Genomic DNA, 26,884 nt, shown 5'->3' with positions numbered 1-26,884 from the left:
GACGCAGAGATCGGTGATGAATCTTTATTTTTTTTTGTTATGATTTTGTACTAAAATAACTAAAAGCAAATTAGTAGTTCTTATTTAAAATTTTCATTATTTTATTAATATTATATATTTTATTATTTTGATCACGAAGCTTACGCTTCAACGCCTCGAGGCTTACGTCTCGCTTCATAACATGCTCAACGCCTCGCTTCGCCTCATCGCATTTAACAACCTTGGTATCACGAATATCAACTGTTTTTCGGCTTCCACTAGATGATGTAGTCATACTAATAGGCTTCTTCAGATTATCAATTCTTGATCTCCTCAACTCAAATGCACTTGATGAAACCTCCACTCTGCGAACTTGCCTCTTAATTTTTTTTGTTGCAACTACAGGGCAAAAGGCAATCCCAACACTTTGTTCCTTTAAAGATCCCATGAGATGTGCAAAAACTCGAGTATATGACCCATGATAAATATCTTTGCAGTGCCTGCACATAAAAACCTGGGTTCCACCTTGCTTTCCTTGCCCACTCTTCTTTTGTTTCAATATATGGCGCCATGACACTGTTGTTTTATACATGCTAGGTGGTTCATCATCTTGATCATCTTCAGAATAGTAGTCATATTCTTCTTCATCTTCCTCATCAAAACAATTTTCATTTCTATCCTCAAACTCATATGGACAATCTGGTCTTGCCCTTTCTTGCATTGTCCTTCTCAACACCACTAGACGATTCATGCTCCAAATTGTACAAAGAATCATCATCATCATCATCATCATAATTATCGTGATCATAGCTTGTGATGGTCATTAATGAAGCAAAGAACAAGCAAATATACCTGCATCATAAAAGTATAAGAATCATTTTAGAACACTTTAAAAAAACTATTATTAACAGCAAAAGATGGAGAGTGGAATGCGAAAATAAAAGGAAAAAAAAGAGACTCAAAGTGAACCATGAACGCCCCTTGCAATCGAACTCCCATAAAATACCGTGGGGTTTACTAAACAACTTCAGTGTCAGCGCACATAAACTAATCATGCTCATTTCTTAAAATAATCCAGACTATATGTATCACACACAGCTTCACAGTCACAATCTAAATTTCAGAACTATGAAACCAATCAGATTTCCTTTTTCTAATAGCATTAACACCCGTAACGAATACAGAGGAAAGCATCAAGCCTTAAAATTCAAGTTTAATCAAACTAAATCTCAAACAAACATGACAGTTGAAACTTGAAACACCACAAATTTAATTTAACTAAGGAAATCACAAATAGGTCGAAGCTTGATAAATCCAATCTAAAAAGATCTGCAGACTAGTTCTATTTATTCTTATCAGAATATGCCCATCAAATCAAATTTAACGAATCAGTACATGAATCAGCCAAGAGTCCAAGACTCAATGCATATAGCAAAATTTGTGAATCAGCCAAATTTTAGTTTTTGAGATAAAATAAAAAATGGCTATAGTTATTAATAAAAGTCTATTTCATATGGACAAATCAAACTATTTGCTGCAGTCAGGGTTGGGCTACAAAAATGGTTAAAAATCTATTTCATATGGAATCAGGGCTGGGCTAGGACTGGGCTTTTAAAAAAAAATAAATAAATAACTATTTCGGGAGACAGGACCAGGCTGTAGCCTCCCGAAACAGTTATTTATTTATTTATTTTTAAAAGCCCAGTCCTAGCCCAACCTTGATTCCATATGAAATAGATTTTTATCCATTTTTTTAGCCCAACCCAGTCCTAGCCCAGCCCTGACTGCAACAAATAGTTTGATTTGTCCATATGAAATAGATTTTATTAATAATTGTAGCAATTTTTTATTTTATGTTAAAAAAAAAAATTCGGGGACGTTGCCCCCGAACCCCCGACTCTCACACAATTTTTTTTGCTACACCCCTGTTTGCCCCCCCCCCCCCTCACACACACACACATGAATCCTAGCTACGCCACTGCACTGAATCCCTACAACTTGCTACTCACGAAACAAACCATTCACAGAGGTATGAATATGACTATAACTTTGATGGATCAACAATCTGAACACAAGAATGAATAGTGGATGAGACCTCAAGCGAATCGAAAGAGAGAGGTCGCTGGACGTCAGTGGAAGAGAGAGGAACATACCTGAACAGAGACATTGTCAATGTCGATCGAGGTCTTCGGATGTCAACAAAGGAGGAGGTCGCCGATCGTCGGAGGTAGCAGATCGGCGGAGGTCGCCGATCGTTGGAGGTCGCAGATCGTCGATCGTCGGTGGCCGAAAATGTGTGTGTGTCTGAGAGAGAGAGAGAGAGAGAGAGAGAGAGAGAGAGAGAGAGAGAGAGAGAGAGAGAGAGAGAGAGAGAGAGAGATGAAAAGCAAAACCCTGAGCCTTCATTCTTAAGTTTTCACGATTTTTTTAAAATATCTGTTTTGCCCTTATTCAGAATTTTTTTTAGTTTCTTGTTTTTCACGTGTCAATTTCGTTTTGAAAAAGGGTAAAATTGATATTTCGTAAATGTGTCCCCCTTTAAAGGGGGACGCGCTTCCCTTTAAAGGGGGATGCGTTTTCCTTTAAAGGGACACATTTCTTCTTTTTTACGTGCGCTTCCCCGTGCATTTCGGAAGCGCCGCATTTCGCCCTTCCGAAGTGCATCTCATGGAAGCGCGCTTGCCCTTATGCATATGCGTTTTCGGTAACTCTGCCCCATACTCCCCTCAGGGTAGTATGTCATGACAAGATCTTTGCCCTGCCCAAATCACGTGCCCCTTTGAAAAGCACCTTATTAGTGACGACATCAATAAAAGATTTAATGTGTGTGAGTTAGTATAAGCAATGAGACTTCCTCTCACGATGGTTGGTCATGGCCATTCCGCTCTCAACATAGCACTCATGCATTTTTGTAGTTAGTTCATTTCACACACAGGAGATGATCAACATGTATCAATTCATAGCATAGTAGTTAAGATAAAACATGAACATGATAAGCGTTGACTCTTAAGTAACATAATTATGTATGCATTCCTTGCCTAGCCATTCAGTTGTAGGCATCGTAGCTTTACAGTAGAAGGTGTTCATATGTTTGGCGCTCGACCTATTTATAGACATCCACATGTTGGATACGTTCATAAATCCTTTATCAACGCACTTTGTTAAAATGTAAAACTATACATATATGTATATATAATAATATTATATTATTATATATATATATAAATACATTTTTCATTTCTTTCTTTTATGTAATTTTTTCCTTTATTTTTATTTTTTGTCTTTATGTCATCTAGTTCAGTTTGAACTAGAATGACTGTTGCTAGTCAAGTCCTGTCCAGACTTGACTAGCAATAGAGCTGTTGGACTGACACAGTCCAACAACTCTAAATAGAGCTGTTGGACACAGTCCAACAACTCTATTGAGTCCTCTTTCAGCTGTGTATATAAAGGGGTGCAACCCCTCTTGTATTTTATTCCAATGCTTCTTAAGCAATTGGTTTTTCATATCAATAAAGAATACATTTTTATTTTTATTTTCTTTCCAGTTATACCCTTTTTAAGGGTTATGCTTTAGTGTCATTCTTGACACTTGCCCTTGTTAATCTAAGCTCGTGTTTCGAAGATCCCCATTTCATTTCATGGTATCAGAGCTGCGGAAGTACTAAATCTTGAGGAAAAGCTGCCTCGGTTTCCGTGCCCGTTTGCAAAAGTGTTCGCCACTTGAAGAGAAGTGTTTTATCACTTCATTGGAGAAGATTTCACATCTTGTTGTATTGTTTTTTTTTTTCTTTTTCATTTTCCTTCTTGTTTCTCTTCTATCCCTATTCTTTCTCTCCTTGTAATCGATGGATGACAATGATAAAGTCACCATCATGCCTATGAAACTAAGCGATACGAACTATGTAACATGGGCTTCAATCATGAAGCACCATATATGGGGAAAAGGCTTATGGGGGATTGTGGATGGTTTCGATTTGGAACCTAAGCTATCTCTTACTAAAAAGGAGGGAGATAAAGAGGTCCCTCTATCGGAATGAGAGAAAATCAAGGCTATTGCCTCATACAAGAAGAAATGGAAAGAATGGAGAATATCTCATGCGAAGATAATGTCATGGCTTATCAATAGCGTTAACATTAAAAAATGCTCAAGTCTTGCCAAATTTGATCATGCCGATAAGGCATGGGAATACCTTAAGAATATCTATTCCCTTGAAGATATTGCACACGTGTGCAACCTCCAAGAAAAAGTTTGAATGATGACACAAGGAGACAAAACTATTCGTGAATATTACAATGGGTTGTCCGAACTTTGGGAAGAACTTTCTCCTTTAGAACCAAAGTGGCATTGTGCCGAAGACATCGAGCTTCGTCAGAAACAACTCGATGCTGAACATTTTTACCAGTTTATCACTGGATTAAGGCCGGAATTTGAAACCACTAAATCGGCCTTACTTTATCGAGAAAAAATTCCTTCTATTGTTGAAACTATTGAAGAGTTAACAATGGAAGAAAATCATCTCCGGAAAGGCTCTTTAAAAATTGAAGATGATTTCGTTTTAGCCGTGTCTAGACCAGGGAATCATGTTCGATCATATAGGCCTCCTCACTTTAACCGACAAAATGGTGACTATGATAAGAAGAAAGTTATTTGTCATCACTGTCATGAACCGGGACACTACAGGCCACAATGTCCCAAACTTAAGGAGCTGAGAGAAAAAAGAGTTGCAATTGCTGGATCGGAGCCTAAAGATCAGGATGCACCAGTTTCCCTGGCCCAACTAATGGAGATTCTTCAACCTCTCATCAAAGGTGCCTCTTCCTCATCTGAAGCTTCAACCGGCGCAACAGCCTCATCTTTTTTTGATCTAGGTAAAATTTCTTGGCTTCTTGACTCTGGTGCATCTTTTCATATGACCCCAAATAATCAAAGTCTATCCAAATGTGTTAAAAATAAAACAAGTGTGTTAAAGGTCTTTACTGCCGATGGGACTTCTCTTGAAATAGAAGGAATAGGAAATTTTGAAAAAAATTATAAAACAAATTTTTTTTCCAGAAATTAGACATGTTCCCAAATTAAATTTAAATCTTTTATCTGTATCTCAAATTTCTGATTATGAGTGTAATATTTTTTTTTCTTCTCATGGTTGTTGGGTACATGATCGCCAGTCAGGCAAGCTGATTGGGGAAGGCCATAAAGAAGAAGGACTCTATTAGATGGATTTTTTGGAAATGCCGAAGAAAGCTTTTTGTTATAATATTCAAAAAATAGAGTTGGAACTGTGGCATAAGAGACTTGGTCACCCACATATAGCCAAAATCCAACATTTTCCAAATCAAGGGAAATTTTGTAACTCTGAATCATTTGATTGTAAAGATTGTATTCTCGGCAAAATGAAAAGATTACCATTTCAGAACAGAACCTTTTTCTCTTCAAGACCACTTGAATTAATACACTCGGATGTTTGGGGTCCTGCACTAGTAATTTCTAAAGGAGGATTTGTTTACTATGTTATTTTTGTCGATGATTTCTCCCGACATACGTGGATGTACTTTCTCAAACATAAGTCTGAAGTATTTTCATACTTTCAAACTTTTCATAATATGGTTAAAAACAAGTTTCAAAATGATATTACTATTTTTCGCACATATTCAGGGGGAGAGTTTTTATCCACAGATTTTCAAAATTATCTTAAATTGCATGACATCACACATCAAAGATCTTGTCCTTATACACCTCAAAAAAATGGACTGGCAGAACGAAAACATCGCCATATTATAGAAACCACTAGGACTTTATTAATAGCAAATCAAGTCCCAAAAGACTTTTGGGCAGAAGCTGCCTTAACTGCCACCTATCTCATTAATAGGATGCCATTTTCTTCGTTACAAAATATCACTCCCATTGAAAAACTTATGAACATTTCTCCAGACTACTTTAGACTAAGAATATTTGGGTGCAAATGTTTCATATTTACAGACAAAAATGATAAACTTTCCCCTCGTGCGATTCCCTGTGCCTTTTTAGGATATGCTGAAAACCAGAAAGGTTATAAATGTTTTGACTTGAAAAATAATAAACTATATGTGTATAGAAATGTTTCCTTTCTTGAAAAGGAGAGCTTCTTTGATTTTAGAAAATTAAAAGACGTCACTGAGTACTCCTTTTTGCTAGATCTAACATCAACATCTGATGAATATGACCTTGACTGTAACTTTGATGATGATCAAAGAATTATTGATCTTAATGTTGAAATTGAAGAAGTTCATAGAGATACTAATATTCAATATTCCAGGCGACAAGAGTCTAATCCTCCATGTGCACTTGAGAAATATTCTAACATTCCAACTAGACAATCATGCCAAATCTCGAGGCCTCCAGGAAAGTTTGTATCATACGAGTCTTTCTCACCCACATATAGGGCAATTATTGCATTAATTCACTCATATGAAGAACCATCCACACATTTTCAAGCAAAAAATGATATCAAATGGATAGAAGCCATGAAAGCTGAATTAGATGCACTTGAAAAGGCTTCTACATGGAATATTCAAGATCTTCCTCCAGGGAAGAAAACTATAGGATGTCGATGGGTTTATAAAATTAAAACCAAGAGTGATGGTACTCTTGGAAGATATAAAGCTCGTTTAGTAGCCAAAGGTTATGCCCAAGAATATGGGATTGATTATGAAGAAACCTTTGCTCCGGTGGCTCGTATGACTACTGTCCGAACCTTAATTGCCTTAGCTTCTATCAAAAAATGGTCTATTTTTCAAATGGATGTCAAAAATGCTTTTTTAAATGGAAAGCTAGTTGAAGAAGTATATATGGAACCCCCTCCTGGTCTAAGTATTCCTAAGTGTAAAGTCCTTCGCTTAGAAAAAGCTCTTTATGGACTTAAACAAACACCAAAAGCTTGTTATGATAGGTTTAGTCGTGTTATGATTGATATTGGTTTTCAATTCTGTTTAACTGACACTGCTTTGTTTATTAAGAATTCTGATGCAGGGATCATTGTGCTTCTTCTCTATGTGAATGATATGATCATCACCGGAAGCGATAAATAAGGAGTTGAAACAATCAAAATACTTCTTAAATCTCATTTTGAAATGACTGATTTGGGCTTGTTGAGATATTTTTTAGGCATTGAAGTTGCTTATTCTCCTAGAGGATATTTATTATCTCAGACTAAATTTGCTTTTGATATTGTTTTCAGGTCTGGTATTACTGATGATACGAAAGTTGACACTCAAGAAGTTGTTAATGTTAAAATGAAGATTGATGATGGAGAACTTCTTGCAGACCCTACTCCTTACAGACAGCTTGTCGGGGCACTTTCCTATCTATCCATTACCCGACCAGATATAGCACATGCTGTTCATACAACAAGTCAATTTCAACATGCTCCTACTTCTGTTCATATGGGAGCAGTCATGCGTATTATCAGATACATCAAGTCCTCTCTTTCACGAGGACTTTTCTTATCTTCCTCCTCTTCTCTTGATTTAATTGCATATACTGATGCTGATTGGGGAGGTGATCCCAATAACAGACACACAACCACTGGCTTTTGTGTCTTTTTAGGGGAATCATTGATCTCGTGGAGGTGTAAAAAGCAACAGAAGGTATCTCTCTCATCCACCGAAGCTGAATACAGAGCCATGACAACCACGACCATGAAAGTAGTTTGACTCCGACGACTGCTTGCTGACATGGGAGCTGAAGCAACAAAGGCTTCACAAATGTGTTGTGACAACAAAAGTGCGATCTACATTGCCAGTAACAGAACATTCCACGAACGCACCAAATACATCGAAATGGATTGTCACTACGTCAGAGATGAATATCTACACGGGATAATTGATCTGCCATATGTCACTTCAGAATATCAGTTAGCAGACTTCTTTACAAAGCGTTTCGCTGCTCCCCGATTTCACTTTCTCTTAGACAAACTTTCGCTCATTGTACCGTAAGTTTGAGGGGGAGTGTTAAAATGTAAAACTGTACATATATGTATATATAATAATATTATATTATTATATATATAAATATATTTTTCATTTCTTTCTTTTATGTAATTTTTTTCCTTTATTTTTATTTTTTGTCTTTATGTCATCTAGTTCAGTTTGAACTAGAATGACTGTTGCTAGTCAAGTTCTGTCCAGACTTGACTAGCAATAGAGCTGTTGGACTGACACATTCCAGGACTGTGTCCAACAGCTCTATTGAGTCCTCTTTCTGCTGTGTATATAAAGGGGTGCAACCCCTCTTGTATTTTATTCCAATGCTTCTTAAGCAATTGGTTTTTCATATCAATAAAGAATACATTTTTATTTTTATTTTCTTTCCAGTTATACCCTTTTTAAGGGTTATGCTTTAGTGTCATTCTTGACACTTGCCCTTGTTAATCTAAGCTGGTGTTTCGAAGATCTCCATTTCATTTCACACTTTACCACATTATTGAGTATATGTGTCACTCTCTTGAGTGTTTTAACAACAAATCGTTGTTTGACTTATGTCACAACTTTGTAGGGTTTGACCAAGTCTCATGGTGTAGGCGTGTGTATCCTTTCAAGGAGAAGGAGTCTAAGTAGAGGCTCGTCTAGCCTTTCTTTAAGACAACAATATTATGTACTTCTATGCACTTTGTTTTTTGATTTGTGCTAATGCTTTACTTGGCCTAGTCGAGTATTAGACATGTACTTGTTTCTCTCATCTTTCAAATACTTGAGTTAGGACTATACCCATAGAAGACTCAAGTTCTTTGAAATGGATCTCTTTGGTAGAATATTTTTGACATTTTTTCAAGGTTGGTTTGGGTGAATATGAATTCCCAAAATCCATTTAAGCAAATATAAATTTACAAAACTCCATTGAATGATTCCAATTCCATTTGGGTTTATCCAAATCCAAAATCCATTTGAGAAGATCCAAATCCAAAATTCATTTGAGTAAATCCGAATCCAAAAAATCTATTTGAGTCAATCCAAATCCAAAATCCATTTGGGTAAATCCAAATCTCAAATCGATTTGAGTTGATCCAAATCCATTTGGGTAAATGTAAATCCAAAATTCAATTCGGTAAATCTAAATCCATTTGAGTAGATCCAAATCCATTTGGGTAAATCCAAATCCAATCAATCGGGTAAATCCAAATCCATTTGAGTAGATCCAAATCCATTTGGGTAAATCTAAATCCAAAATTCAATTGAGTAGATCCAAATCCATTTGAGTAGATCCAAATCCATTTGGTTAAATTCAAATCCAAAAATTTAATTGGGTAAATCTAAATCCAAAATTCAATTGGGTAAATCCAAATCCAAAAATTCAATTTTCAACAACCTCTCATTATTCAAAAATCGGATTTTTACTGAGAGAAATCCGAATTTCAAGAAATCTATTTTCTTTTGGTTAGATGAACCACAACCATCCAAATTTTTTCAATTTCATCTTTAATTCATCTAATTCACTTTGGTCATAAGTCTAATGATCATGGTTGCACGGTTTTTCAAAAATTGATTTCAATCAATTCATTCAAACTTTGAGTATACACTTTCTCATACCCACATGAATAAGATTCAAGAATGCAATTATAATCAAGACATATCCTTTCACACAAATTTTCAAAGGTAAAATTTCAATTTGTGATGGTCACATGGATTTCTAAAAAGTCTTTCAATTTGGAAGTAGTATGATTTGAAAAATTCTAAAATGCATGAATGCATATCTCTTAAAACAAAATTCTTCTTAATACCAACTAAACTTTTCCATGGTAATGAATTATCATTAGATCATGAAAAATCATTCTGCTTCTCATATGAACATAATAAAGAATATCGTGTAACTTGAGAAAGAATGAGGATAGAAAGAGTTGTAACATACTCATTTCCTATATCCACATATGTTATGAAAACACATGTTTATATAGTTGAGGCTAGAGATTAGGATATAGAAGAGAAATTAAATATTATCAAGTCATAAATATTAAATTTACTTACCTTGACTTGAGGCTTAGGCTTGAACTCCTCCTTGTTTTGGATCTTTCAAAGCACTAAGGGAGTAGAGAAGAGTTCCTAGAAAGGCACCCTTCACTACTCTCAAGTGAAGAAAGAAGAAAAACCTCAAAAAACCAAAAAGAGAGAAGAAATAAGAGAAGGAAGAGAAAAGCTCTTGGATACTTGAAACTCTCAATTTGATGGGGTATTTATAAAGAGAGGGTAACGATTACAAGAAATAAATATCTCAATTTTCCAACACTTTTCTCCCAAGCATTTCCTATATGTTATTATGATACTTTATTATGATACTATTAGTGTTCCCATACAATGCCCGTGTCCTGCAATGTTAATAGGACGTGCTCAAATTCTCATGCTCAATGTCAAATGTATCTACTCTGTTACAAAGGGTCTTAAACTCCTAGGTTAAGAAAGTCTGTTTTCCTTTGTCTTTTGACCGTGTATTGGCAAGATTTAGCTCTGCCCCTATGTCCTCTTCATGGCCACCGGGGACCTCTATCTGCATTTAAATAGTAAATTGTATAATGCTGTGAGTGCTGAATATGCTTCTAGCGTGGTTCTTCACCTTTAGATACTCTCATTCTTTTTTCAAACATGCCATAGAAGCATCATCCTTTTGCTACTAACTATAATTACCACATCTACTACTACAAACAACTAACCCATCTCAACCTCTCAAACAGTGCAATACTGGCTGCCCTACACTCGGTACAATCTTCCACAAGCAACACTTCATCTCAAAATGATGTGCTATCTCCAATTCTCAATTTAACATTGCGGTGAAATCAAAAGGGTTTTGCAAATTTAGGGAATTTGACCAACACTAAAAAGAGTAGCACACACCAACCAAAACTAAACCAAAATGGGAACTGCAAAAACTCGAAAATAAACAGGAAAAGAGAGAAAACTAAAACAATGGTATCAGCAATCAAGAGAAGAAGAAAGTGAAAAATTACCATCGGAATATTTCAGAGACTGCTGAGCTTTTTAGGCGAGGGGATCTATCGATTCTATCCCTTCACCGAACACAGACCTGATTGGGTGTGCCACGTGAAAAGAAAGAAAGATGTCATTACACGAGAAGATCACAATGTTTCTTCAACTTCTGAGATCAATTCGAGAGAATTTCGGCATTCCCATCTGCTGAGAAACAACACCAACCAATCAATATCGAGCATTCACGCATAAATAACAAACAAAAGTCATATATATATATATATATATATATATATATATAGAGAGAGAGAGAGAGAGAGAGAGAGAGAGAGAGAGAGAGAGAGAGAGAGAGAGAGAGAGAGATTACCATCAATTTTGATTAGTACCCACTTCTTGTGTCGAACCCAAAACTGTCAGCACCATCAATTTTGGTGAGAACCCACTTCTTATTTTGTACCCAAACCCTTTCCTTTACTTTAGGATTAATTTCCTGGGGATTCCGTTCTCTACCAAGTTCCTAATCCGTTTGGGAGAGATATTGGGGGATGAAGACAGACGATCGATAAGGCCATGGTGTAGGGTCGGCTACTAGAGAGGGGGGGGGGGGGGGCGCATATAAGGTGATCAGTCAAATCACTTTAAGAAAGTGATTTGACATCTTCACCGTCCATTGCTTCATCTCAGAGAACCCCACGATCTTTATGCAATTTGTGGACAGTGACCATGCCAAATCACTTTAAGGAAAGTGATTTGGCAGATCACCTGGGGGTGGGTTGAACCTCAAAATGATACAATTGGTTTTTTTCTTTGTGAATTGTTAGGTCACAATTTTTCATTGGTCACATTTGGAAGTGGGGCAAATTTTCAAGAGCAAAAATAAATATTCATGTCATGTGAAGAGCGTCTGAAGTGTCTGAAGTGCGGCTGGAAAACATTAACCACCCGTCTTTGTATCTTCAAGAGATTTTTCATCTACATTTTTCTGTAGGAAGGTATTTTCATATGAAAATTGTACAAGTGTGAAAATTTTGCATATGAAGAATTTTATTCCTTTTATAATGGCATGGAAAGTTATGATTTTCATATTTTTATTATAAAATTTCCTTTTTTTTTCATAGATAACTGAAAAAACCCACCTCACTCACTCGCTTGCAGAAAAATCTTAGGAAAATTTTCAAAAAGCCACCAAACTTTTCTGTCTAATTCATATGCCCACCAAAAGTTTGGGAGTTTCCAATTTCCTGACAAAGTTTCTACGAGGGTTAATCAAATAGCACCAAGTTTACTTAACCTTAATAAATTCTGCTGTTTATTTATTAAAATGACCATGTACCCATACATCTTTCTCAAATGAAAGGGCCTAGTCTTTGGGAAACTTTTTTCTTTTTTTTTTAAAGGCAAGTTGGGGTTAGGCAAAACCCTATCAGTTATACACTATATCATTGGGTTTTGAACCTACAACTTCCCAACACAAAGTGGCGTGCACTAGCTGCTCCTACCAGATAAGCTGAGCCCCATTTAGAAATTTTTTTTAGCCTTCATTTAATTCACCACTCATTACTTTTATCTTCATTTAATTCTCAAAATTTGCAAAACCCCTTTGATTTCACCGCAATGTTAAATTGAGAACAGGAGGTAGTGCATCATTTTGAGATGAAGTGTTGCTTGTGGAAGATTGTATCGAGTGTAAGGCAGACAGTATTGCACTGCTTGAGGGGTTGAGATTGGTTGAGATGGGTTAGTTGTTTGTAGTAGTAGATGTGGTAATTATAGTTAGTAGCAAAAGGATGATGCTTCTATTGCATGTTTGGAATACGAATGATAGTAACTAAAGGTGAAGAACCACGCCAGAAGCATAATCAGCAGTCACAACATTATACAATTTGTTATTTAAATGCAGATAGAGGTTCCTGGTAGCCATGAAGAAGAGGACACAGGGTCAGAGCTAAATCTTGCCAATACACGGTCAAGAGACAAAGGAAAACAGACTTTCTTAACCTAGGAGTTTAAGACCCTTTGTAACAGAGTAGATACATTTGATATTGAGCATGATAATTTGGGCACGTCCTATTAACATTGCAAGACATGAGCATCGTATGGTAACACTAAGAGTATCATAATAACATATAGGAAATCTTATGATAAAATTAACGTGTAATCTTTTCTGATTTACTATTTAAAGAATACTGGTTGCCGATAAAGCTATACCAATTTCATTGTAGTTGTTCTCTTAACTTGTAGCCGTTTTGATGAATCCAGGCATTAATGCAGGTCTGTTATGATTAATGAATCCTGTACTTGGATGTATTTTTTCCCTAATGGAGCAAAACTCTTTTTATTTAGTTGATCATTTTGATTTTTTTTTCTGCAATTGTGGTGATAAGAAGCTGCCAAGGAGCCATCACACCTGCATGTTTTGTTTACTTCAAAATTGATTAGGAGTGATCTAAAGCAAAACATTCCAATGTTGATTGTTTGTCAACCAAGATTGCATTTTTATTGATACTGATTTTAACATTTGGTATGCTAGTAACTGAGTTGTTATTGCACAGACATTCACTTTCTTTGATGTCATTTACTTTTTCATCTGTTTCTAATTTTTTGCCAATTTTGTTCTTCACATGTTATGTGATTGGTTATTGGTTTTCAACTTCTTGATTTAATATTTCTTCACTTTTACTGTTTGAATTCAAGTGAACAGTACTTTCCATTCTTTAATTTTGTCTTGTTTTCCTAATGCTAAAAAGTTTTTTTATATTTAATTCACTGAGACTTGCTTTTTCTCTTGTTCATCTATGTGCTACTGTTTATCCAGATGCTTAGTCATTTCAGGTTTTGGATCCGTGGATAATGGCAGAAAAAGGGATCTTGAGGGGCAGAATGAAGTGGAGAGGAATTCCAGTGGAACTGTCTCTAGCATGAACAATAATGATAAAATGAGTAACTATCCTTGTGAGGATGCAGATAGAAGAATGGTAGATTCTAGTGGAAATGTAGGAGGGGATGACAAGGTGGTACAAGAATCTAGTGAAAATGATCTTCATGTGAATGGCAATGCTGATGTGGTTGATGGTTCTACTCAAATGCATCCTTGTGTGGATATGGATGGAAGGGGTCATGGGGAAGATAAAGCTGAGGAGAGTGCTAGTGGAAAGGATCTCTATGTAGGTGAAGATGATAAAATGGAAGCAAGTTCTAGTGAAAAGGGTAATGTGGATGGGAACAATCTAACAGTAGAAAATTCCAATAAAAAAGATTCTGTTGCTTCTGGAGGGGACACAATTATGGAACCCTATGTGGGTATGGAATTTAAAAATGAGGAAGCTGCTAAATCATTCTACAATGCATATGCTAGACGAGTAGGTTTTAGTATCAGATCAAGTAGCACCCAACGCGCTCGTGGTGGTAAGTGTATTGGTCGGCACTTAGTTTGTTCGAAGGAGGGATTTCGCCAAAAGAGAAAGGGAAATAACGAAACACAAGGTAAAAGGTTTCGGCCTGCTACAAGGGAAGGGTGTAAGGCATCATTACATGTAAAAAGAGAGAAAAATGGGAAATGGGTAGTTAAGAAATTTGTGAAAGATCATAATCATGCCCTTGCAGACCCCAGTGAAGCTCAATATCTTCGATCACATAGGACTGTTACACGAACTATGCAAAGTTTTATTGATACTTGCATGGCCTCAGGGTTGCACACTAATCTTTTGGCATCCTATCTTAGAGACAAAGCAGGTGGTCCTGGAAATATTGATGCTGCTGAACAAGATAAAAAAAATCTTGTTCATGATTTTCGAAAGAGGATCCTGGGGAAAGATGTTCAGTCCATCCTTGACTATTTTAAGCATGTGCAAACTGAGAATCCTTTATTTTTTTATGCTATACAAGTCAATGGAGAGGGGCACATGACTAATTTTTTTTGGGCTGATGCCAGATCTAGAATGGCATATGCACATTTTGGTGATGTTGTTACACTTGACATGACATTCAAGACAAGTAAATATGAACTGCCATTTGCTGTATTCACGGGACTTAACCACCACAGACATGTCATATTTTTTGGTTGTGCACTTCTTCTAGATGAATCAGAATCTTCATTTGTTTGGCTGTTTTCTACATGGCTTGAAGCAATGTTTGGACGGCAACCAGTTTCATTAATTACCGACTCTGATCAAAGCATAAGTGCTGCAGTTGCGAAGATATTTCCAGGAACTCGTCATCGTCTTTCCTTACATCATGTTTTAAGAGAAATGCCAGATAAGCTATCCCATGTATATGAGATGCATCTAAATTTTGAAGATGAATTTTATAAATGCATTCACATGACTGAGACAATTGTTGAGTTTGAAGATTGTTGGGAGTTCCTTGTTGATCGATACAACTTAAGGGAGAACCAATGGGTTCAATCAATTTACAGTATACGCCATCAATGGGTACCTGCATATTTTCGAAATACGTTTTTTGCAGAAATGGCTGGAAACCATTGGAGTGAGAGCGTGCAATCAATCTTTCATGAGTATATAAACTCAAATACTACTTTTCTGGATTTTCTGAAGCAACAAGGAAGAGCAGTGGAGGGCCAATACAAAAAGGAAATTCATGCAGACTTTGAAACAAACCAATCACAACCAATTCCCAAAACATCATGGCCTTTGGAGAAACAAGCCGCAGATCTTTATACAAGAACAGTATTTGCAAGGTTTCAAGATGAATTACTCGACAGTTTTGGTTATATGACCGATGAAATAGAGAATGATGGGATGGGTGTAATTTATAGAGTGATGAAATTTGGAGAAGAGAAGAGGGAATGCACTGTAAAGTTGGATATTTCCACAATGAGGGCTAGTTGTAGCTGCCAGATGTTTGAGTTTTCAGGCGTTCTTTGTAGACATATTCTGATTGTCTTCGTGCAAAGAAGTATCATAATCCTCCCACCACAGTACATCTTAAAGAGGTTCACAAGAGGTGCCAGGAGTGGGGTTGTATCTGATGAATGTCACACTGATACACAAGTTGGTCTTCAAGAATCTATAAGCTTGAGGTATAATGATCTTTTTAACAAGGTCATTAAGTTTGCAGAAGATGGAGCAAGTTCCGCAGATACATATCACATGGTATTGCGTGCTCTAGAGAAGGCCTCTGGGGAGATCACCAGATTAAAAGAAAATGCAGCCATTGATCGAGGCACACGAAGTATTCGTCAAGAGAATAACAGTGAAAATGAAGTTGATAATTTGATGAACCAGTTTACTTCACATGATGCTCGACAAGTGAAACCCCAAAAAAAACTAAGACATTGTAACATCTGCAAAGCAAACAATCATGACAAGCGCAACTGCCCAGCATTGAGGGCTACTTCTGCCATTGGGTGCTTGATGCCATCAGGTACACAGATCTTCCTTTCAAAAGCTACTTAGAGTAGTAACTTCAAGTGTCATCAAGTTTGACTTGATGCCTACTGTCTTTCAGTTGACGAAGAAGCACACAATGACCAAGGGTTTCATTGGTTGAGTGGTGAAGAACTTGGATTATCTATTGGAATTCCGTAAGCAATTTATGTTTCTGTTGTTTCCTTATGGTTCATGAAACCCTTTTTTGCTTAGTCGTATGCTCTTAACTTTCATTGGATTGGCTGAACAGGATCTTTCCATCAAGTTCACGTTAGAAAACCATGCTAAAAAGGCAGTTGCTTGACAACCCATGTCATGGAGGTAAGACCATGCTCCTTTTTAGCAATCTTGTGGTATTCTCCCATGTTATATTTGCATCTCTCTCTCTCTCTCTATATATATATATATATATATATATATATATATATTAGGCCACTATAACTTATGCTGGTACACTTGATTTATGTGGATCCAGTTTTCCAAAAGCTCAAATTAACCTTTGGATCATGTGAAGCATGTTCTATTTACTATTTCATTCATTAAAGCTGACGCCAGCATGATGTTTGGGTCATTTTTAAGCTATCTTTCTTTTCAATAATCGTGAGTCATCCATTTTTTGCTATCTTGAAAATTTAATCTTTTGTTATATTGGATATGATTAAACCTACTAACATAGTAAATAAACTATATTAAACACATCTGTATTGTTACATTTAAGGTTTGGTGGCTAGATCCATGCAAACAAAAGAGTGTACTGCCATTCACACAAAAACACACAGGCACACATCTAATGATAGGGGTTCACTGGGAGCACACACTCTCATTTATTGGGAAATCATGGATGTAAATTACATCTACTCAATTTGATGCCACAGATTATTCAGCATAGCCTGTTTGCTAAGGATCACATTTTGGGTAATTTTTTTAAACATAAAATTACGATTATTTGAGACATGAAAATTTCATACATTGCAGATTGTTTGATTTTTCAAGCTCTTGAAAACCCTGCATGTGCATCACAATCACGGATCACATTTTGGGTCATGTTTTTTAAACATAAAAATACGATTATGAGACATGAAAATTTGATACATTTAATTTTTCAAGCTCTTGAAAATCCTGTGTGCGCATTACAATCATGTGGTCCAAAACTTCTTGTAAACAAGTTATGGAGGTCACATCTTTACGGCCTAATTGACAGAACTCAAAATTTATGAAAATTATGGTCTACTATGTGTGTGTGGAGAGAGAAAGAGAGAGAGTTCGGCTTATTATAGTTTAACTTTTTAAGATGGAAAAGTTTGCATTTGCAGGCATAAAAAGTTCCAACACCGTGTATTTTATTAAAAAAAGAAGTGTATTTTATGTTGTAAAATACTAGCTACACTTGTGGGTTCCACTCTAAACCCATGAGTTCAAACTCATAAGGGCAGATCATGTTGACCAAGTCTGACCCTTAGATGTGTTCAGCATGATCCATTTAATGGGGATCAACTCTTGGATCGTGTTCAATGTTAAAACAAGAGTTTTTGAGTGAAAATTCTGTACAGTATAGGCTATTGATTTTTTAACCCTTGGAAAAACATATATACATGCTGGAAAAATTCTGTATGCTATTTTATTATCCTCTTTTGATTGAATATAATTTTCTTTCAAAAAAAAATAATCAAAATTCTGTTTCTTACTCATGGGTTTGGAACCCACAAATGTAGCCAATGTTTTCTGCATACTCTTGTGTGCATGCGTGTGCATGTGTGTGTTGAAAGGGGCAGAATTCATCTGATTATAGTATAACTTTTGCAGGATGAAAAGTTATTTGCATTTGCAGGCATAAAAAAAATTGATATCTTGTATCAACTCCTTGCTTCATGAATTTCCCCCAGATGTGTTGTTTTGTTGTACATAAAAGTCTTTGTTGGTGAATACTGTAGCCTGAATTAAGAAAAAAACTCTAGCCTGTGTGTGTGTCGCAATCTTTTTCTTTTTTTGGGTGAATGAAGAAGAAATCCACGTGACAATCTTATGTGAACAAACTCTAGTTAGATGAGGTCCTTATTATGATTGGTAGCCTGAAATCAGTAGGACAAAGCCATAGTTTTACTATAACAATCTGAAATCTCACTCTTGTATAAAAAATTGGTCAGTTGAAATGCAGTGTCATGTAGTACTGACACTGACAGCCATATTATTCACGTAAATATAGGTTCGAATAAGATAGCTGCAGCCTGCACTGGTTATAATTGCACTATCTTAACCAAATGATCTCAAGTTTGAATTGAACCTAGGGTTATTGCCCAGCTTAACTGTGAAAAAGGAGGGAAATAATAAAAACTGAGGTGAATCATGTTGGGTAATGCGTATTCAACTTAATTTTTTAATTTTTTTTGGCTAGGCCAAGGAAAAAACTTCCTTATCACTGGCCGCACATTAACAGGCCTCCAGTTGATAAAACCCTTGAGGTGCTCATCAGGTGTTGGACTAGTCCAACAGCTAGAAATCTAGCTGTTGGACTAGTTCCAACAGCTAGTATTTGGTTAAGTTCCAAGTGGAACTTAACCAAACTAAATATTATCTAGTTCGATACAAACTAGATAATATTTATTGTAGAATAAATTAAAAGAAAATAAAAAATAAAAAATAAAAATAAAAAATATATATAATAAAAATACATTATTATTATATATATATCTATATTACATTTTAACAGTAGATTTGTGGAATATGTTGACTGCTATAAAGGATACATATGTTGGAATTTTACCATGCTATGCATCATTATATCTTGGCATGTTATCTTTGATGAAGGAAATTTTGATATTATAGAGAATAGAAGGGAGGTATAATTACCCAAATAGTCATCGTTGAGCACTTATTAATGACATTGGCCATTGGATGAGTTTATCTTTATTACAAGGAGTTGGTGGATCATGTGAAATACATAATAATCAGCCTAGTTAGGATGACCGTGATTCAGCCCAAGATGATGGTCATAATACCATGCTTCCTATTGCATATGAGCCAACCGACATTGCTTCACAGCCAATGCCACACTCCTTTTACGCAAAGCAAAAATTTCTAAGCCAGCCATAGTCTTTGGCATAACGATGGAGTTCCATCCCACCAAGTGCCTCTTATAAGGTCCATTTACACCTCGCCACAAAAAATTTGATAGGACGCACTTAAGTTGTTGCTCAACGTTGACTTGCATGACACAAACCTACATGCAGAATTCCGGATCGCTGACAAAACATGCCTGATCAAAGTAATTCTGCCTGCAAGAGACAAATATTTGGCACGCCAAGATTGTAGCTTAAGACCGACCTTGTCAACAACCGGTGCCCATGATATTTTAGAGGTTGCCTTGACTTGTAAGGGTAGCCCCAAGTACTTAATCGGCAACGGCCCTAAAGCGCATTTGAAATTTTTTCTACCACATTTTAACTGGTCGGATCGCCATTTAGAAGCGTAACCGAACACTTATTTTCATTGAGCTTCAGCCTCGACAAAGCTGCGAAAAACATGAGAATAAGCCTTACCGGGAGCATAACTTGTGACATCCCATCAACTTGGTGATGTTCACAAGTCACCCCTACCAAATGAGCAAAGCCCAGGATTCAACTTAAATTTTATTAATAAATATAATTTGACTCACTGTATCTGGTTTGCCATGGAAATGGATGCAGACTGGCTTAGATGAATCCTCAATGTCCCATTTTTTGACTGACCCAACATGCAAAAGGTGCGTTATTAGAGTGAGTGCCCCCGCCAACTCTAAACTCTGCTCCTTCGATTTGATTGTTTGCATTGGATCTTAGGTTCTCTATTTCCCTCCAGTCATAAGTTAATTTCACCTTTCTTTCACGCACGGTACTTGTACACTGTCAGTCATTGAGAAATACTTAGGCTTGGAGAGTTATACTCTTTTCTCACGTAAAAGGGCAATCATCATTTAAGCATGCAGCATTTTATTGAGAAGGTCAAACCATAGGAACAAATCTACAGGGCTATCACCTTCTTTGGCCACATTGTTGGCAAAATATCAGCCGGATTTGGACAATATCTCTAAATGGCTATATTTTAGTCACTATCTTAAATAGTCAAAGTATGAGACTATTTTCAAAATGCCCTAACATTGCTCTTTAAACAAAAAAATCACAATTTATCACAATATTTACATATACATCAGCTATTTCTCTGATCTATATTTTCCTTTTTTTCTTTCTTTTTACATAGTTTTCTTGTTAGTTAAATTAATACATTTTTGTTGATATTTTTTTTTTAATAAAAAAGCAAGAAAATATTCAATTTTCTCATGAAAGTTTGGCTGCCATTATTTTGCTGTGTTAAGCATTTTGACTCTTTTTTTTTTCTTTCTTTTGAGAGATTCTTCGATAAACACATATGTTAGTAACCCAAATCAATCTCAACATTTGCAAAATTCCATCTTCACCAGTGTGCATTATCTAGGTTAGGGTGAAAGAAAGTTTATATCCTTTTGCTATTTTTGATGAGGCAGTTTAAAACTTTTGCTCCACTGTAAAAACTAGAAACCAATCTTTTGAAAACCGGTTCACTGGATGAATTGGTATAATGGATGGTTCAGTTCAAAGGGGGACACAAGTATTGTTTTACGGAAATGGTGATCTCTATTGCCACTTATGCATGCTCACACACACACAAATGGAATTTCTGTGTCCAATGCTTCACGAGATCTGCTTCTATGGCCGAGGGAAAGAGTACTTTCCGCAGGTTGTTGATGAGGTTGTGCCAGTGCTATGGAAATCTTGAGAGGAGTATGGGCACAAGGTGGAAACATGCTGGTTTAGACCCAAACCAGTTCCTAAGAGTAATGACCCCCTGAACACCTAGACTAAAACTCCATGAGTACTCATGCACACCGGGAACGGTTTTCTTCGGTTTCGACCTTGCAGCAAGGGATGCAAGGTTTGAGTATGTTCTTCAACTTGAATGCCTTAAGCCGACCCACCTAGCTGGGTTCGTGGAGCCCATACAGGCAAGCTTCAAATTTGTTTATGTAAAGTACAATTGATTAGGATAAAAAACTACTCAGATTTGGTTACGGTGCCCCCCCCCCCGTCAGGGTTTATACTTTATTCTGAACTGGAAACACAGTAATCTGGTTTTGATATTTATAAAGCAGACAAAAGTATGTCTGGAGATCCGACTGAGATCCAAAAGATTGTGACATCTATTAAACAAGGGTTGGTGGTTGAGCCCATTCAAGCTCGATGGGCCAGGAAGAAGGCCTAACCTGTCGACAGCCCAAGCCTATGCATATGGATAATCAGGTTGAGCTAGGCAAGGCTCAGGTCTTTCAGGTTTTGGGCATTCTGGGCCAGGTACCAAAAAGCCCACTGGGTACCTGATCCGATGTCCACCTCTTATATTGAAAAGGATTCACTAGCTCCTCGCAAGACCAGCCATTTCCTAGGCCCCAAGGGGTTTGGCACAGTGGAAGGGCAGAGGCGGAGCTGGGGCGGGGGCAGGACTGAGCTGTAGCCGAGTCCTGCCTCCCGAAACAGTTAATTTTTTTTTTAAAGCCCAGTCCTAGCCCAGCCCTGATTCCATATGAAATAGATTTTTATCCATTTTTTTAGCCCAGCCCAGTTCAGTCCTAGCCCAGCCCTGACTGCAGCAAATAGTTTGATTTGTCCATATGAAATAGATTTTTATTAATAATTGTAGCCATTTTTTATTTTATCTCAATTTTTTTTTCGGGGGACGCTGCCCCCGAACCCCGACTAGCACACCATTTTTTTTTTGCTACAGCCCTGTTTGCCCCCCCTCCCTCACATGAATCCTAGCTACGCCACTGGTGACAGGCATCCTGTTTTTATCAGCAAGTTCTGGATGGAACTCTTCACACTCATGGGTATAAAGATTTGCTACAGTACAACAAACCATCCTCAAACAGATGAGCATACCAAAGTAGTGAATCAGTCTTTGGAGACGTATTTGCATTGTTTGGCAAGATACAGGAGAACGGGAGTGCAGCAGTTGCATTAATGCAATGAGGTCTTAAGGCTGCTCAAGTGCAACCTTGAGAAGGCTCAAACAAGGATGAGACAAGTATATAACCGACAGCAGAAGGATCACTATTTTTCATAAGGGGATTGGGTATTCCAAAGAGAAAATTCTTCTTGAGCAAGAACACGATTACCAAACTGACCACATGCTATTATGGTTCTTATACGAACATGTAGGTCATGTATTCTCAAAGTGATGAAAGTCGGGGTTAAGGGTCAGTAGATGAGGAAATACTTGGTAGAATGAGATGAAGTTGAGGAGGAATGAGCAATATGGGAGTTTGATTACAATATGCACAGGAAGTATCCCAGGTTTTTTCCCTAGAGGACTAGGAATGCTTCAAGGGAGAGGAAATTGTTGCACATCATCCAAGTGCTGCACAACGTGCAGTGTGCGACATTCACACCCAGCGCCAGTGAGCCACGGCCTTCAGCGACAAATGCAAGTGAGGACAACGAGTGTCCACAACTTGAGGCATCTTCTTGTGAAAAGCACGCCAACTCAGTGCATCTTGCCATCGAGCAAGAGAGGTTCAGCAAGGTCAAAGGCACCTGTTGGGCCTTGTCCACTTCTGGTGCCAAGGCTAAGCAGGTTATATGTCTCCCCCCCTCCCCCCCTCTGGAACACGGAGGTGCATGTTTGGGGGTCCGAATGAGCGCCACACATATAAGCACATGGGGCTTGTATCCCCGTGTGTGTCGGCATCACTTAGCATCGGAGTTCGGTGCAACACCGTCTCGTGCCAAGGTGGCATAAGTTGTTAAGAAAGGAGAAAACTTCCGTGAAAAGCTAGCTGAACTCCAACACTCTAATTGTAACTCTTGAACTTTTGAATAATTTTGAAATAGAATTGGCTCCATTGCTGAAGATTGGCCTCAATTGAGGATTTGGCGTCTTACAGAAGACTTCATCTTCTTTAGGTAGAATTCATTTCATCTACGACCAATGCGTCATCGATTTGAGGACACCGTTTGATCACAACTTGAGGACACTGTTTGATCAGTCTACGAGCAATGCGTCATCGATTTGAGGGAAGAAGATGTTCGATTTGTAGATCTGCCGACCGATGGACTGCAGGAGGCTAGTCATTGTATGTTCCTATCGATTAAGCATTCAATTAAGCTCAGACGCAACATCTGTAACCGGTCCTGTTCATGCGAATTGAGTATTTGATCATGCCAGATCATTGTGCCTGAGCGCACGCATGCTGCAGACGATCTGGTTGAGTTGAAATAGCTCCTGATTCCTCTTAAACTATGTCTATCTAAGTGCATTAACTCTTTTAAATCACAGTATTAAATGCTAAAGTTAATTTGATTCATATGATGTTTTGTTCATATCTGTGATGCTTTAGAGCATTCACGTGGAGGATAATCTCTGTTGAGCGAGTCTAGCCTCGCATTGTCAGCCAATTCAAGTGTTGTCGATGTTCTGTTGAGCGTCCCTAGCTTGCACACGTCGTTAAACAACAATTCAGCCAAGTGCATCGCCAACTGAATTATGTTTACTGTTTATTGTCGTATGCTTAATGACTGACGCACTTCTGTTGATGTTCGCAACTTGTTCGAGCAACTTACATTGTGAGGAGTTGTGCTAAAGTGTGTGCAAGATCAGAATTCAGAAACACTTCTATAGCAAATTGATTGCGAGAGTGCCTTGTTGCGTGTTGTCGAGAGACACTCCGCCTGTCTGTACTTTATTCTTTTTTGTGCGTTGAGCTTCAAATTCAGCAGCAAAGTCACCTCCGCTCAATTGCGAGGCCGCTAAATTGTAGTGTCCTACAACATCGTGATCCTGTGATCGTTGTGCTTGGCAAGTGCACAACACGTGGTGATACTCAGTAACTCGATATTTCTCACCTTGAATAGCTCTTGACTAAGTTGGGTATACCCTGGACTCAACATGGGCTTAGACTCTTGGCTAAGGGGCTAAAGAGAGAGATGACTCAGATGAGCTATGGAGTACAAAGTTAGTCTTTTTTTTTGCGCACTTCCTCTCACGCAAAGAGAGCTTGGTGGGTTATTTGGGCCATTTAACATGTAGTTTGCATCAGAGGTGATTCGAGGTAAGCCTGACAAAAGTAGATTCGAGGTCATACATATCTCACGCACGCTTATCATAGTAAAATGTTTAGAGCAACAAGGTCAAACGAGTTGATAGTGCAGGGTGATGCCAAAGCCTTTAGCATATAAGCATCCAAGTCAACGATGAATGGGTGCATCATCTTCGTATGACAAGCGCATGAGTAATCGAGGGTCATAGAGTCACCTACACGTCCGAATAAGCATAACGAACATTAAAGTGAGCATCGAGTTTTTAAGGCGCACTGAATGAGAAGCGTATTGAATTTTGATACTTATGGGCTCTGCAAAGCATATAACGCACCCTACAGAACCCCATGTTATGATGGAGAAGGTCTTTCAACCCTCAGTCGAAGCCAGTTGTTAGTATAATGTAATAAAATTTTCTAGCTAAGAAGAATCATCGTGATTCGCCATACACTCATCGAGCCCCTTGCAAGGGTGTAAGGTTGGACGATAAGGTGAACGACACGGGTGGGCCCCACACATGCCTGAGATGCCCAAGTAAAGAATTTTCATACTCATGAGCACCCCCATGCACTTTGATATGCTACTCACGCGATATAGGGGTTGCCCACTAAAGATCGCACGATGGTGCACCAATACAAGTCAAGATGATGATCCCTTATATAGGTGTTATGGGCACTGACTCCCCTCTAGTAGGAGAAACCCTAATACCACTTGAAAATGTAACACCTTTGTTCTTTATGGTGTTTTTAAATGCAGACTTTATATTTCACCGAAACAAATGCACCATAGTCTTCCCTACATATGAATATGTCATTGAGATTTTGATCTTGGCTCAGAAATTCTTCGGGTGGGCCATAATAGGCACTGGCATAGTGTCTCTGAATGAAATAGTTTCTTTCTATGTTCTGGCTTTAAGGATGTATTTCCATATATGATTGAGCGAGAGAATACCCTTAGCATGTAAAATCTGCATGGATGTACTCAATTTGTAAGCTTGAAGTTGAGACAGACCGCAGGTAGCATAGCACTCCCGAAGCATGGCATGTGATCGTGAGTAGCTTGAGAGATCATTGTAGCATGAAGCATAGAGTTAAGGTGATGCACTTGAGATGTAATGCGCACATTAATGCTTGCTTTCTGAGTTGCTAACGAGCAATGTTGTATTGTATCACACCATTGCCACATGCCATAGCCAAGATTTGAGTTTTTCACTTATCAACGTGCGTGTCATCATAGGCCCCTGAGCTGCTAACGATCAATGTTGTGTTTGTCACAATAGAGAGTAAGTGAGAAAGAGCTTGTAAGTGTGAGAAGAATAAGAAAACACTAAGGTATACATAGGCTTCAACCTCAACAATTAGGTATTAAGGCCAACAACTAGGTATCAATGCTCCTAGATGGCCAAAATGGTTAGAAGGTGTCATGCTTTAACCAAGAGCAAAAAGATTTGTCAACGAGTCTAAAAAAGCCCTATCAAAGTTAAAACATTCAAAGTTAGAGGAGCGGTTAATGGCCACATCTAAATCTAAGGTCCGAAGTCCAATTGATATGTCCTCAATAGACAAAATACAATTTTACACTATTTAAACATGAGATTAAACTTTTGAAAGGTTTAATAAACACACAATATTATATAAATGAAAAAAAAAATAGACAAAGTTAGGTTTACCCAATAGTTTTTTTAACAAAACCTCATCAGCCTTAACATGCTTTGGGCAAAGTTATGGTTTACCCAATAATTTTTTTGACAAACCTCAACAGCCTTAACATTATGCTTCGGTAAAACAACTCCAATCTCTTACATTAACCTATTAGAATAGGGGTCTATCACCAAAAACTTTTGAAGTTTGAACTACTTCTATGGTCTTTCAAGAGGGTACATTTTGCTAAGCAGTGAAAATACAACAAAAATTGTTGTCTTTTACAGGCATTCAAATGTGAAGTGGCAACAATTGCATATTTTCAGGAATATTCTAATATGCCACTTGGACTTTTATTTTCCTGCACTAAACTTGGTGTAAGAATAGGATAAAGAAGAATGCAAAGATAAGAAGTGGCCAAATCCTCAACGCTCTTGATGTGAAGTGAAGGGGGTGCACTTTTCTTAGCCAACAAACCCAAACGTATTCTTTTCTCCTAATACACTTTCTTCAGTAGCTTCTAGCCATTTCTCTATATATACATACGTATACGCCATCCATCATGTGATGCGAGACGAGACGAAGTCAAGTATTATCAATGAAATGATAAACAAGCAAGGCAGTCAATTGAGAGAGAGAGAGAGAGAGAGTAATCACATAGGCGAATGACACGCCACCGAAAGGATAAGCCTGTTTGTTATGTCGACGTGTGGGCTTGTGTGCGTGAACAAGCAAGCAAGGGAGTGAGAGACCCGTTTATATGGACCATGAACCCAAGGATAAAAACCCATCAACCTATTATTTGCAAATAACCCAAGAGAGAGAG

At 37.5% G+C, this 26,884-nt stretch overlaps 1 protein-coding gene across 1 annotated transcript in view; it reads left to right on the top strand.

Annotated features, from left to right (window-relative positions):
- LOC149838226 (protein FAR1-RELATED SEQUENCE 5-like) overlaps positions 1-18,292 on the top strand; it is a 38,355-nt gene extending 20,063 nt beyond the window's left edge. Inside the window, exons 2-5 of the mRNA XM_090006460.1 lie at positions 13,748-16,314; positions 16,399-16,474; positions 16,570-16,640; positions 18,123-18,292. Coding sequence (XP_089862586.1) covers positions 13,851-16,314; positions 16,399-16,474; positions 16,570-16,594 — 2,565 coding nt within the window. The 5' untranslated portion in view covers positions 13,748-13,850 and the 3' untranslated portion in view covers positions 16,595-16,640; positions 18,123-18,292. The remainder of the gene's footprint in view (positions 1-13,747; positions 16,315-16,398; positions 16,475-16,569; positions 16,641-18,122) is intronic.
- The last annotated feature ends 8,592 nt before the right edge of the window (positions 18,293-26,884 follow it).

The sequence above is a fragment of the Nuphar pumila genome, chromosome 5 (assembly GCF_984573655.1).
Source record: "Nuphar pumila chromosome 5, dmNupPumi1.hap1.1, whole genome shotgun sequence".
NCBI lineage: Eukaryota > Viridiplantae > Streptophyta > Magnoliopsida > Nymphaeales > Nymphaeaceae > Nuphar > Nuphar pumila.
Note: the sequence above shows the minus strand (reverse complement) of the source record. Positions and strands in the feature narration are given on the sequence as shown.